Source organism: Betta splendens, chromosome 2, assembly GCF_900634795.4.
Source record: "Betta splendens chromosome 2, fBetSpl5.4, whole genome shotgun sequence".
Classification (NCBI taxonomy): Eukaryota; Metazoa; Chordata; class Actinopteri; order Anabantiformes; family Osphronemidae; genus Betta; species Betta splendens.
This window is the reverse complement of record NC_040882.2, coordinates 6,615,345-6,628,663: the sequence shown is the minus strand read 5'-3', so window position 1 is coordinate 6,628,663 and position 13,319 is coordinate 6,615,345. Positions and strand designations below refer to the sequence as shown.

The 13,319-nt window shown below is 47.5% G+C and overlaps 2 protein-coding genes across 11 annotated transcripts in view; both read right to left on the bottom strand.

Moving 5' to 3' along the window:
• The window catches only part of LOC114850981 (uncharacterized), a 3,054-nt gene extending 558 nt beyond the window's left edge, over positions 1-2,496 (bottom strand). Inside the window, exons 1-3 of the mRNA XM_029142493.3 lie at positions 2,022-2,496; positions 920-1,014; positions 1-835 (exon numbers count right to left, since the gene is read on the bottom strand). The exon at positions 1-835 is cut by the window's left edge and continues 558 nt beyond it. Coding sequence (XP_028998326.1) covers positions 1-835; positions 920-1,014; positions 2,022-2,205 — 1,114 coding nt within the window. The 5' untranslated portion in view covers positions 2,206-2,496. The remainder of the gene's footprint in view (positions 836-919; positions 1,015-2,021) is intronic.
• Positions 2,497-2,627: 131 nt separating this feature from the next.
• LOC114850886 (R3H domain-containing protein 1) overlaps positions 2,628-13,319 on the bottom strand; it is a 37,608-nt gene continuing 26,916 nt past the window's right edge. For 5 of the 10 annotated variants that reach the window (XM_029142471.3, XM_029142486.3, XM_029142463.3 and 2 more), the window contains 10 exons: positions 12,383-12,736; positions 12,134-12,260; positions 9,165-9,322; positions 8,779-8,912; positions 7,189-7,292; positions 5,777-5,958; positions 5,023-5,185; positions 4,753-4,850; positions 4,551-4,635; positions 2,628-3,885 (listed from right to left, as the gene is read on the bottom strand). In XM_029142471.3, coding sequence (XP_028998304.1) covers positions 3,566-3,885; positions 4,551-4,635; positions 4,753-4,850; positions 5,023-5,185; positions 5,777-5,958; positions 7,189-7,292; positions 8,779-8,912; positions 9,165-9,322; positions 12,134-12,260; positions 12,383-12,736 — 1,725 coding nt within the window. In that variant the 3' untranslated portion in view covers positions 2,628-3,565. Of the gene's footprint in view, positions 4,477-4,550; positions 4,636-4,752; positions 4,851-5,022; positions 5,186-5,776; positions 5,959-7,188; positions 7,293-8,778; positions 8,913-9,164; positions 9,323-12,133; positions 12,261-12,382; positions 12,737-13,319 lie in introns of those variants that run through there. The other 5 variants (XM_029142481.3, XM_055513160.1, XM_041069766.2 and 2 more) reach the window with 5 other exon arrangements.

Genomic DNA, 13,319 nt, shown 5'->3' with positions numbered 1-13,319 from the left:
GTATTTGAACCAGATCGGACCCTTCAGCTTCCTCGACTGATGCACTTAGACCTCTTAGGTATTTTTTGTATTGTTTATCAAATTTTTCTATATACCTGAAAATATATGAGTCAACCCAGATGCAAGTATCCTGTGGATGGTCCTCATACGCGTAGGACGATGACACCTCTTTCAGTGGGCTCTCGGGTCCAGGCCAGTCCAGGCGGGTTCTGGTCTTAGTGGCTGGAGCCCAGTCTGCTGGGGTGTGTTTCTGAACGGCGCCGTCCACCGGTGGCCGCTTTGGCCCGTCCTCCGCCTCTCGGTACCGCCGCGTGGCTGCGGCCTGTGCTGGCCCGGCGCCGCGTCCCGAGGTCAGTCTGGGCCGGGACCCAGCCTTCGGCGCCTCCTCTGCCTCAGAGCCTGTGTCATAGAAGCTGTGCGCGCTCTGTCTGGCAGAGGTTGGACTTTTTGCCTGTGAGCGCCGGCTTTGGACTTCGCTCCGCTCACCTGCGCTCTGCAGCGGCGCCGATAAGCCGTTTGAGCCCCCCGGTTCCCGCCTAGCGCCAGAATCGCTGCGGCTCACGGGCCCGACGGACTGGTGATGAGATATTACCCTGGGATTAGGAGGCAACGCTCCAGGTTTGACACTGGGTTTAAGCCGGCCGGTTCTGCTCACGAGGTCCGCTCTCAGGGCCCTGATGGCAGAGAAAGGCCCCTCAACGAGGGCTTTCCTCTCACGGGGCAGAACCTGGAACCGCAGCGACCTGTGAGCGGACCGCAGACTCTGAATCAGCGACGCCTGGTCCCCGTCGAACATGGAGAGATCCACGGTGGCGCCGGAGACGTAGAAGAACACCTGCAGCACAAGAAAAAGGCCCGAATCAGCGCCGTGCGTGGTTCGATGTGGAGAGGAGGGGGCTCTAACGGCAGCTGGACTCACATCCGTGGTGAAGGGGAACACGGTGAGGGCGTGTTCCTCAGGAAACGCGGCGTCCGTCAGGATCTGCTGCTCCTTCAGCGCCACCGCCTCCGCGTCTGCGTGTCAGGAACCATCAGCCTTCGTGAACCCTCGCATTTACCGTCACGTGCATCGCGCTGCATAACGGAAGCGGTTGCCACAGGAACCACAATTTGTTCCCATGGGAACAGGAGCTGTGTTTAACAGACAAGACTGCGGGCCCGTGGTGCATTCAGGGGCCCACAGCTCTGTGTGGTGTTCAAGGACTTTAGAACATTGCAGCTAAAATTAGAGCAAATCCAACCCATAAGTCCAAAATTTGTTTCTACAATGTTTGTTTAATCCAAACAAATGCGGGACGTCTGAATTGAACGCGTGGTCCCTGATTGCGTGGCTCGTTATTTGTTGGTTCCACAGATCTAAGTAGCGTCCAATCTCCTGGAATCAGCACCAAAGCAGCGTTTAGTTTCCTAATGCAAGTACCTGCAAATTACGCACTTCCTGGTTCTGTACGACACCGGGACGTTTTAACAGAAGGCACAAAGCACTGGAATGAAAACACTAGGTTAGATTTGGTTAATGCCTCATTTCTGCCAGTTTGTTGCGTGTTAATGAGCAGAAGCGAGTTTCCTCATTCCATGAAGGAGGGAACTTCTCTTTGAGCTTCACTGTGAACCTCAGTTTATGCAGAGAAACATGAAACCACCAGAGCAGAGAGTGGGAATGAACCTAATGCAGTTTCACTGTTGAAATCAGCACTTTTGCATATTTCGAGTCTGGAGGAGGAAGATTCACGTGGCGTAACTTCAGCGGACGCATTCAGTACCAGACGCAAAGCACTGACTCATGAACAGATGTTATGTCTCAAATGTGGGATTTACGTTGTACTAAATGTTAAAATGTCATTTCCTGTTCGGACTACGTAAAAACCACGTACGACGATACGACCCTCTGAGACAGATGTTTAGACGGACGCGTTTCCCAAAACAGGCTCATCGCTGCCTGTTTTTTTTATGGCGGAGCGTTTTTGGGCCTAAACTGAAGCCGGCACCGCGTTCCCGCCACGAGGAGCGGCTCCATTTACCTGCAGCGCGGTCGAAGGTGACGAACGCGAGCCCACGCACGTCCGTGGGAAACTCCACCGCGTCGACGTCGCCCCCGCGGCTGCGCCGGCGGCTCTGGAAGTGGACCGTCAGCTTGTCCCGCATCCTGTGGCCGGGCAGCAGGTCGGGGACGCCGGACACCACCACGGTCCTGCGCGCGTCCATTGCACGCGCGTTTTCCAAAGCGAACGCGCTCGTTGCCACGCGAACAGTTATCCGGCGCTGGTTTCGCTTTCACTCTGCGCCGCGTCGTGTGGGCCACGTTGCAGTGACGACTTCGGCCGCTGTGTGTCGCTGTGTCCCTTCACGACGCTGACGAACTAATGAGGTTTTTTGCGCAAAATGGCAAATTTATGCAACTGGAAATGAGGCTAGTGAGCAGAGCAAATATCCCTGCAATGCCCCGAAGGCACAGCTACAAAGTACAGGGCAACGCTTTCTGAAGAGTTGCCTCATTTGTTGCCCCCCCTCACACACACACACACACACACACACACACACACACACACACACACACACACACACAGAAACCTCACTTTCAATGCACAGTCAATTCGAGTGGCTGCTGCTGAAGAAGTTTTAACACAGGTGGTGCAAACATTTATTAAAGTCAAACAAAACAAATGATAAAAAAAAGAAAGTACCCCACCAGACACCTCGTGACGCACACGCAAACGAACGAAGGGAGCCAGACAGAGTGACAAACCAGATTGCATTATTCTTGTGCATATAAACATTTTAATTAAATATAAAAGAAAGTGGCCTGGCTGAGTGCAACAATCAGGTATGAAGGGTTAAAAGAAAAATCCAGGCCCTGTCCAATACCACTCACATCCCCATCATGTTCATCACTTCAGTGCAAATGCAACATTCACGGTGTATAAAAGTGACTTTAAATAATTCAGGTAGTATATCGACTATTCAGTGTTCGTCATGTGTGGGTGCGTGTTCCTAAGGTGACACGAACGTCGCTCGGACTCATGAGTCAACTTGACAGAGTTATTGATCACAGTTCAATAAAACACTTACTCGGATATGAATTTAAATGCTATGATATTGTCAAATTGTTCAACAGTAGGCACGAAAACATTCTTGAACTAGAAACGAGTAGATTATGTGTGTTTTTGTTGTGGCGCTCGCACTCATACACCTGCTATTAAAATAACCACAGTGGAGACACTAGAGTCTTATCTTTGCAGAAAATCCCCAAACTCTCTGAACACCGCTTTTGAACAGCAAGCTAGGTTTCTTTAGGGAGGGGGGTTGATTTGAACTCAGCAGCCACAAACGCATTTCAAACAAAACCAAACCAAACCAAACTGGTAGGTGGTGCTCGGACCCGTTGGCAAAATAATAAAGGGAGTATCAAACTAAAACAAACAGAGGTGAACATTCACTCCTCCAAAACGCAATGTTGTATTTGATTTGGACAGAGTCTGGGAGACGGTCCAGACGGAGGCAGCAGAGGCAGGTGGTTGGGTGTGTGTTCACGTGGCCCTCCTCGGACGCGCCGGGCTCTGAGCAGCTATGAGCCGACCCTGTCCGAGCCGCACAGCTCCCCTTTGTGTCTGGTACTGGTTCGGAGTTTAAATGTGGCCTGGGGGCTACTGTGGTAGAGCACGGCGCTCGGGGCGGCGAATCTGGAGGGGAGCATGGCGAAGATGGAGTAGGATGAGGCCCGGGCTCCGCCGGGGGCGCCGCTGGTCGCGCTGCGCAGCCGGGGCCGGCTGTCGGACAGCCGCCGGATCAATTGGCCCCCTTTGCGGAGCTCTGCCAGGAGGTGGTGGGAGTCTGTACAGCTGATCCCCTCCGGAGGATCTGTCACTTCCCGGGCCTGATTGCTCACTGCGGACACACAGACAGCGCTGTGAGCAGCAGAGCCAGTAAATAAAACAACTGTCATGGGGTGGAGAGAAAAATCAGACCTGCTCCATCGGGAGGCTTCAATAAACTGCTGCTGTCAGCTTTAAGGCTTTAAAGGTGGAAGACGGGCAAGTATAAAGCAAGACCTCACCAGAATTCTCTTTATTTCAACAAGTTTTTAATTTCTCTGAAAAGAGGCACCAGGGTGATGTGGAGCCTTCACTGACACATAAGGCTGCACCTTGATTGTACTAGTAGGACTGTTGACAGGAGCACCTTAATACAGGAGAGGGGAAAAAAAGCAAAAAACTCAGCGAGTGCAAAAATTTGACGTGATCGCTGAAATAATCAGCACATTTCTTACAGCGCGCGCTCTGCCGGGGCTGTAGGTAACACTGGCAGGTGTGAATTCTGCCCCGTCTGTAATTTATTCTGCTTACATTCCCGAACACACGCCTTCCACGGCTACCGACTCGCACGCTCTCACAAAGTGCTTGCCTTAACTTTTACACACTACAAGCGCCGCTCGGCGCCTCTTTTTTTGCGGAGACGAGGTCAAATCAGCCGGCGTGTCTGATAAAAGCAAGAACGATGGCTGTTAATTCGAGGTTCACTAAGCTCAAGCCTCCCTCTGGACTTCCTATTACCTGCTTCACCTACACTGAGATCTGAAGACAGAGATTTTCTGGTGGCCTTCCTCCCATGACCGCCTCGCCAAACCCCCAGTGGACCCTGAGGAAAAGGAGATTATTTGCGAAAGGGTGCAATCGATGGATTTTTGTCGGGGCGGTTCCCGGTCTGCAGTAGCAAAAATGACATCTTTAGGCCTGTAAAACACTGTTTACTAACCTGGTGTTTAGCCACCATGTGGGCAGTGTGGATCAGCGGAGGTCTGATTGAGGGTTTGTACTGCAGAGGTTGGCCCAGGAGAGAGTAGTGTGCTTCACCTGGACACCACAACCAAAGCACAGTCATCAAAAGCTGCTTACACATCAAAACCACAAACTCAAATGTATGACTGTAGCACTTTTATTCTAAATGACTAATATTGATAGAAGCAAATGTGTTGCAGTCAAAAGATTTGGGAGCACATGCAGTAAATGGGTTCTCCTGTCTGACCTTGTCCATTGTGGCAGAAGGATGCAGGGACCTGCGGGTGGTGGTGGTGGTGGTGGTGGTGGTGGGCCATGACAGGGATGGGTGGGATGCCTGATGGAAGGCCCTTGACGGTGGGCGGCTGTCCTGGAGAGGGAGTGAGGGCCGGGGACGAGGGCAGGCTGCTCTACACGCAACACACCGGCGGCGCAGCGAGAGGGGAAACGGGGAAACACACAAACACATTCAGTCCAAAGGGAAAAAAACCAGCAGCCCTGGCTTTATCTTCCCTCCACAAAGTCATTTCGCCGTTCAAGTTGCTGCCTTAATGTACCATTCTTAGCACATTAGTGCCCCTAATGTACCATTACACCCTAATGCGGGGGACTATTTTCTCCTCATTTTCAGGTTAGAGCAGCATCGACTTAATTTGCAGAGCCTATTTACTACAACATTTAACCTGCCTGGAGCTGCAGGGAGGCTGCTTTTGGCTAAAGGGGACAATTTTGAAGTCACTGTCAAACTGAGACAACCAGACTAAATTGGCTTTCCAATTGTTACTGTACAGTATGCTTGTGACTGTGCTAACTTTCAGACATATCCTGTATTTTGGTACGTGGCAAACACCACATTCACAATTTAATTTGGATTTATTTGGAAATTGCTGGTGTGGCCACTGAGCTAATTACATATTTCCAGCCGCAGTAGGGTTTTTAAAAGGTTACATTTATAACACCCAGACGGTCCCGAGACGACTCGTACACTTTAGTGCCTTTACCTGGATGCTGTCTACAGGCACAGTGAGCTCCGCGGGCCTGTGGCTACGCTGGTGTTCGGGGCCCGGGTGTTTGTGGCTGGGCTGCTTTCGCTGGCACGGGGAGGGGGCCCGGGGCTGCTGGCAGGGGGGAGCCGCCATTTGCAGCATCACCATGCCACTGCCAGGGGCCGGTGGCAACAGCCCTGCACACACACACGAAGAGACACAAACATGAGGTTTGTTGGTGTAGAGCGACGCCTGATGAGAGGCAAATCACTTCAGGCAAACATTTTAAAACAATTATTTCTGTTTCATTCATGGCATAAACACGCCATTTAAGTAAACTGACAGTTTAAATGACTTTTGTCACAATCTATATTTAGCAATTGGGGTTTAAATGCTTTTATTATAAAGGGCACATATTCAGTTACAATAACAGACTTGATTCCATATTCCTTCTAAATCCTCTGTGACGATACGGGAGATCCAATAATCTAATTAGTTGGTGACAGAGATGTATGGGAATGTGACTGATCCATCTCGTGAACTCGAAAGAACACAATATATATCCAATTAAATTCTGTTGACATAAAGCTTGCATTAGCCGGGGACCACAGTGCTGGCCTCGCTCAGCCGACGCTGCTGTTGGTAGTAGAACCGTAGTGGTAGATGCCAGTAAGAGGAGCAAGGACAGGGGATATTGGGACTTAATCTGCAGATTAATTCTGGCCTCAGCGTAGCCAATTAACAATGTTTACTGGTGACGCTGTAGGTAGGGCCGCCGCGAGACCTTCATCTGACCTCATTACTGACGGCCTGGAAATGACGACTCTGTCCACTGCTCTCCCATAATCATCAGACATGAATAATAAAGGTCGTTAGTGAGGAGTCTGCCCCACCTGGGGCCTGAACGGCACGTACCAAGCAGCCAACGCACGGGAAGAAGGGTCCTAGTGCTGATACTAGTACATTTCATGGTGTATTCAGCCTAATGTTTTAGCTTTCCTGTATTAGACCTAGTGCTGAATGTAAGATCTGTAACGGTCGCCCGGCTGCCTGTACAATCTCTATCCACCTCTGGAGGAGGACGACAATGTGCAAATCATTTTCACTTATCCAAAACCCCAGGGAGCCGTCATCGCCACGCCTCACACTCTCATTTTGAAAAGCTGGAGTGTAAATCTAATCAGGATTCTGGCGCAACACAAAGGCAAAGTAAACCCAGAAAAGATTATCTCATTATGAAGGGTGAGCTGTAGCTCCGAAGGAACACACTCTGCGGTTATTGACATTAAGGGATGAGGGGAAAATAAAAAACGCCAGAGGAAAACCTTCACGACAGCAAGCGTCAAGGACAATAGGGAATATTCTCCCTTTATTGTGTGAACCTGTTGTAGATGAGTGTGTGTCTGAATGCAGACGGACTTCCGTACCTGCAAACTGCTGGCCTGGGTGCTGCTGGGAGACACAGGGGGACGGAGTCTGAGGAAACTGGAGCTGCTCCATCATGGGGGTGGGCAGAAAACTCACTGTCGAACTGTACACACACACACACACACACACACACACCCAGACACACACACACACACACACACACACACACACACACACACACACACACACGCGGTCCTTTATGAGCGTTTCTGCAGCTTTCACGCCAAATATTTTTCTAATCATAACTTAAAGATAAATTAGCTAAAAAAATGATTAATCAACACAAACACAGGGTTTCACAGGGTTTAAAATCAGTGTTGCTAAATCTGCCAGCTCACGCGCTTCTGGTACTGGTACTCCAGAGCCCGAACACCTGAAAATAAGTACGCGAGGACGCTCACACCTCGGCGGGCCTTTAGAGGGTAAAGTGAAAAATCACTTCTAAATCTGCACAGATGGAAATCTCGGAGTTCTGAGATCCTAACATTGCAGCTGAGGTGTTAAATTTGTCCATCTGCAAAGTAGGTGCTGCGCTGTGCGAGGAACACGCCTGCGGGAAATTATGTGCAGCTGGTGGGGAAAAAAAGGCAGGCTGCAGGTGGACAGTGGGCCCTCGTGGGAAAAGAATGAGCCGCGTGTACCCTGCCGCATAAATCATTTCCACGCTGACTGCCCTACTAAGGCAGCCTCATTTTACAGCTGGGACAATGAGAAAGTGACCTCTCCTCGCGTGTGCACGCATCTTTGCATTACTCTTCTGCAGGTGATGACGGCGTACATGCCTGCGCCCGTGTCTGCCGTTTGTTATCTGTACGTGCGCACCGGTCCCAGCAGGGAGCCGCTCACCGGCATCCAGATTGATTTGGTCCATGGAGGTAGAAACTAATTACATGTTTTGGTTTCTGTGAACCAGTTCTATCAATCAGTTATAATGAGTGGTGGCGCTCGCCACACTAGTCCACATCAGCAGAGTATCGAAGGGAAATGACTACGGCTTTTGTGAGAATGTCAGAGGAGACATTCATCAGCTGGATGCACCAAAAGCATTGTAGTAATAACGTCATTTTTCCCCCCAACAGTGAACACAGATGGCCTTCGCGCTGGCCTGCTTCAGGGATTCACTCATCAGTCATGTTCAGTCTATAAATATGAGGATCTTCAGCACCAAGTGTCAGTTTTTCTGACATAGCTTATAATTCAATCTAAATCTGATTCAGGACACTTCAGCTATTAGGACTCGGCATTATAACAGAATGAGTATAAATCAGAGCAGGTTTATTATTAGTGTAAACATAACGAGCTAATTTTGGAAAATAAAAATACATAATTAAGGTTTAAGTTATTATTATTGAACAAACTGGGTAGGAGGTGAGATAATGAGATACCACATTAAACCTTACCCAAGCAACAAAACAAATTAAGGTGACTACAAAGATTTACAATGATTAATATTATAACACGTTCATTGTTTTGTTCTCTGTGAAGAAGCTCAGCTGCTCTCATTTTTTTTCCCTGATAACAAATTAATTATTTTTGTAACACAACGAGAAGTGAAGACTGTCTATGTTAAAACTGAGCTCGTACTGTACCTCATGGTTGTGTGCTGGTTAGGGGGGAGCAGGCTGTAGCAGGGCTGCATGCCAGCGACAGCCACTGCCCCCTGTCCTGGCTGGCAGGACACAAACACAGGCTGCTGGTATGTCTGCTGTGGCACAGAAACCTGCTAGCGAGGAAAAAAAAAAACACGGGAAGGGGAGGAAAGTTATAGAAAGCGGTCTTCATTAACCAGACATTTTAATGTGAAACATCAGGATCGTATTTGTCCATTTCTGTACTTTGGGAACAATGTTGATCTAAAGAAGAGAATATTTAATTCAGAACAAAATATATTTTTACTATTTTTAGCCTTATATTATTAATCTAACCAACACTCGCAAGTAAAGCTCACACAAGCGTCTTCTCATTATCAAAATACCTGATAAGACTGCATTGGAGGGTACTGGACCATCATGCCTTGCATCTGGTTGCCCATATTGCTTTGCTGGTTGCCAGGGAGAGTGAGGTTGGGTGTTGGCTGCACGCCCACTACGGTCTGGTAGCTGGACGCTGGGTTTGGCATCACGGCTTGGTGCACTGGGGCAAAATGAGAAAAGCACAAAACTGTGACCGGCTGAAAAGCAACTCCAGATAGGAACGCGGTAATAATAAACAGAGGCAAGAAACAATGATTATTATTCACGATTCATAAGCCAGAGAGCAGGGGAAGAATCTACTACGAGCATTGATAGAAGAGTTTAATTATCAGGATTTTATCGTCAAATTACTTTTCCAAACAAATCAGTCGAGGAAAACTGAAGCAGCATCAGGACAACAAGCAGCAGATTAAAAGGACTCAACAGGGAGTTGAGCTGCTGCACTTATGCAGGTTTGAGGCACTTGTAATAAACGGGAAAGTCAATATATTTGATTTGGCCTGTGGTGGCATCAACCTAAAACCTGAGTCTAAGAGCCACTTCTGAGCTGGAGGAAAAAAAATAACACTTCCCCTTCAATGACTGATTAGGTTCAGGGGGGTAAACGGAAAATGGGATCACATTTCTACAATACTTGTTAAAAACCCATTTAGAGTCCAAAGAAAATGAGACACAAAAGACGATACAAAGTCACACAGAGCAGGCCACTTTCCAAAGGCGCTAAAATGGCGCCACTTGTTCCTCGCTGGAGGTGGAGGGGAGCGGTACCGCACACTTAAATGTCAAGGTGACCAAAAAAAGACATTTGAAAACAGTGTCCCCCGTGACACACACATGTGGTAATCCAAGTGACAAAGGAGAGGACGTCCTTTTGTGAAGGTGTCTTTACAGTCCGCCGCCCTGGGAGAAAAGTAACTAGACAATGAAAGTGCTCCACCAGGAACAGAGGGGCGAGGACTATTTTTATCCAACCTCGCCTCCCACCTTCACATGCAAACCAACCATGAAATGACCATATTATCAAATGCACATGATTTTATGCCATTTGAGCAGCAGCAGACAAGAGACTGCAGTGACTTCTTTACTTAGAAAATTCCTCCAGAGATTCACGATGACATCATCGGCATGAGGTAAAAGACAACATTTGCAGCTTTTGATGTACACACGCGCTCATTTCTACAGATGCTCCACCTGAAGGGAGAAGTGAGGGGCTGAAAAAGAGACCGGTTCACTGTGAGATTCATAGAGGCCTCTCAGACAGCGTCCCGGCCCCGCATCCCGCCTCTCAGGCTCAGATCTTTCTCAGGAGAAAAATCAGTGGGTCAGGCTCAGTCACACTGATTGATCAAAGACCAGGTTTTATATTGTTGCAGGGTCAAAACATTGTAGGTCATTACTCCTAACAAAAGACTCTTTTACACAAACTGGTGGTTTCGACAAACAGAAAACAAAAGATGTTTTAGTCTTAAAAAAAAAAAATAAAAAAAAAAGTGACATTGTTCCAGAAGTACTTCGACAGGGATTTTTAGTTTACCATCATCAAGTTTTCAGTTTAATTGATGTTTTAATAGTGGTTCAGTGGTTCAAATTAAATATCATGTTTATTAAAAGATAAATATTAATTTCTCTGTAAGCCAACTATGAAATCTGGTCATCGTTGCTATAAACCTGATATGCTTTACAAAATAATTACACTTTATTAATAATAATAATTTACTTATGTATGAATTATTTAAATTGCTGTTGAGGTTTTCATCATACCTCAAATGAAAACATGCTTTTATTTCCCCAGTATGGACTTTCTTTCTAGCAAGGTTTCTAATAAATCTTATTTGAACAGAGTCATTTTCATAACCTCTAGGACCTTCGAGTAACTGGGTGAAGAAAGAGACAAAGCCTTGAGTCCCTTTAAATGTAAAAGGGTTCAGTATGGCCATGACTGACACGGCAGCTCTGGGCTGATAGTGGTGGCTGTCTGATGCAACACAGTGGAAACATCCACAGGTTTCTCTGTGGACACACCGATTGAGCCATCTGAGAATTTCCACTGATATTTTATTTATTATGTGTGCAGCCCGTGCCGCAACACATATTCACCTTTGAATGGGCTTATATAAGTTTTTAATCCGAAAACAGAAGGAGAACAAGGAGCTGAAGTCATTTTTCCCCCACTTTCCTGAAAAATAATTGCTGTCCTTTGCCTTTGTAGGTCAGTTTCATTTGTCCGCTGTCTATTCTCTGGGTCCCCAGCAGGGAAGCTGCATTTCAGCCTACAGATGACAGAATAGTGCCGCAGCCACTTACAGTGCCGTGTCTGTGTGTGTGTGTGTGTGTGTGTGTGTGTGTTTCTGCAAGTGTAAAAGTTACAGCTGTACCAAGATTACATCCAGTTAAAGCTGTGTGTGTATGTGTGTGCAAGAAAGACTGAACAGGAGCTAACAATCTAAACTCCTGTGGTGAAAGGAAAAAGAAAAAAAAAGAAGAATAATCAAGTGGATGACTCCCATGGAGACATCTGAACTCGCGAAAACAAACAGAAAGGAAGGGAAAAATATGTGTCCTTCACCGGAGTTGTCGGACTGTGGCTGGCACAACTCCCTGGTGAAGAAATAAACAAGAACAACAACAAAACACTATCTCAGAGCTGTTAAGTGGAAGTTCACAAAGTCCACTGGTACAGAAGCAAGGCTGAGCTTTGCTCTTGACAACAGGAACACTCTGCTGTTTCTCATCAGAGACCTCATCGTTTGATCTGTGTTTAGATCCTCAGCTTTGTTCCAATCACAGAAAACTGGGGTCTTTCAGATTCAGGTTTATAGAGGAACCTTTTATATGCAACCTCAACTAATCAGCTCAACATTTAAGGAGATTAGAAAAACATTTTAGCTGCAACACAAATCATTAAACATTAACTAAATAGGATTTACAGTAGTTTGTTTTAAAACAGTTACCATAAAGACACTGTATGTACCTTGTTGCTGGGGCAGGTTTTGGTTCGGAGGGCAGTTGTAGGGCAGCGCACTGACTGGAGCCCGGTATTGCTGCTGCTGGCTCGAGCAGTGTGGGTGGTGGCCTGAAGAGCAGTAACACGTGGACATCTGTGGGAGATGCACAACACAAATGTAGGGACAATGAAGCAACTGCAGGAGTCATACATGGCAAACAGAAATTACAGTATTTCCAGCTCGAATGGGAATTATAGGAACAGTTGTTGTTTTACCTGCTGGACCGGCTGCTGGATGTACGTGTGCTGCTGGAGCAGTGGCTGGTTCAGCGCGGAGCCAGGAAAAGCAGCAGGGCCTGGGGTGGAGCTGGGATACGCAGTGTTTTGGCCAGGGGTGGGGAGAGAGACGGTTTGGCCCTGCAGAACCCCAGGGTGCCCTCCTGATGGGCCTGCCATTACATAGCCAGCCAGCTGCTGCGGAGGAGCTCCCTGCAGCATCACAGGCGAAGGGTGGTGGTGGTGGTGGTATACCGCTGGATAGTGGCGGGCATCTGAAGCTGAAGCTCCGCTCTCACTGGGAGGCTGCTGCGTCAGGGTCATGTGGCTAAACTGGGCATTGAGGGCGTCAGGCTAGACAGATGTTCAGATGGACAGTGTTAACCCCACCAAATGTAAATTACAACCAGAACTTGTTTTACAGTAATATCTATGCTCCAATCCTATTCAGAAAATAAGGACCAGGAGAGTTTGACTGACGGTTTAGACAAATGGGGCTTAAATCTGACCCAGGTCTTCAGAGACTGTCTCACTTGGAGGAGGGCTATTTATCGGCATCGCCAAGACACACCAGTCCAGGGCATTTTTGACATGTTGTTGGAAAATTAGTGTTTTTAGTCATGGTTTATTCAGCACTAACATCTGGTGATGAATTAAATATTAATGGAACTTTCCACAGGCATAATTAGACGCAGAGGCATGTCGTTCACTAAAACCAGGTCAAAAATCAGGTTAAGTGAATGCATGATCTATATATGTGAGTAAAGGGCTCCAGCTGGATTTAGATTCACCTTTCACCACAGAAAAGTTGATGGGAAAATTTGAAGGAAGTCAGATCAACAATGGAGAAGAAAAAGTAACTACACTAGATGTAGTTATCAATTCAATGTCTTCTGGTGGGAAGAGATATAATTTATCACAGGTATATAGACGAAGT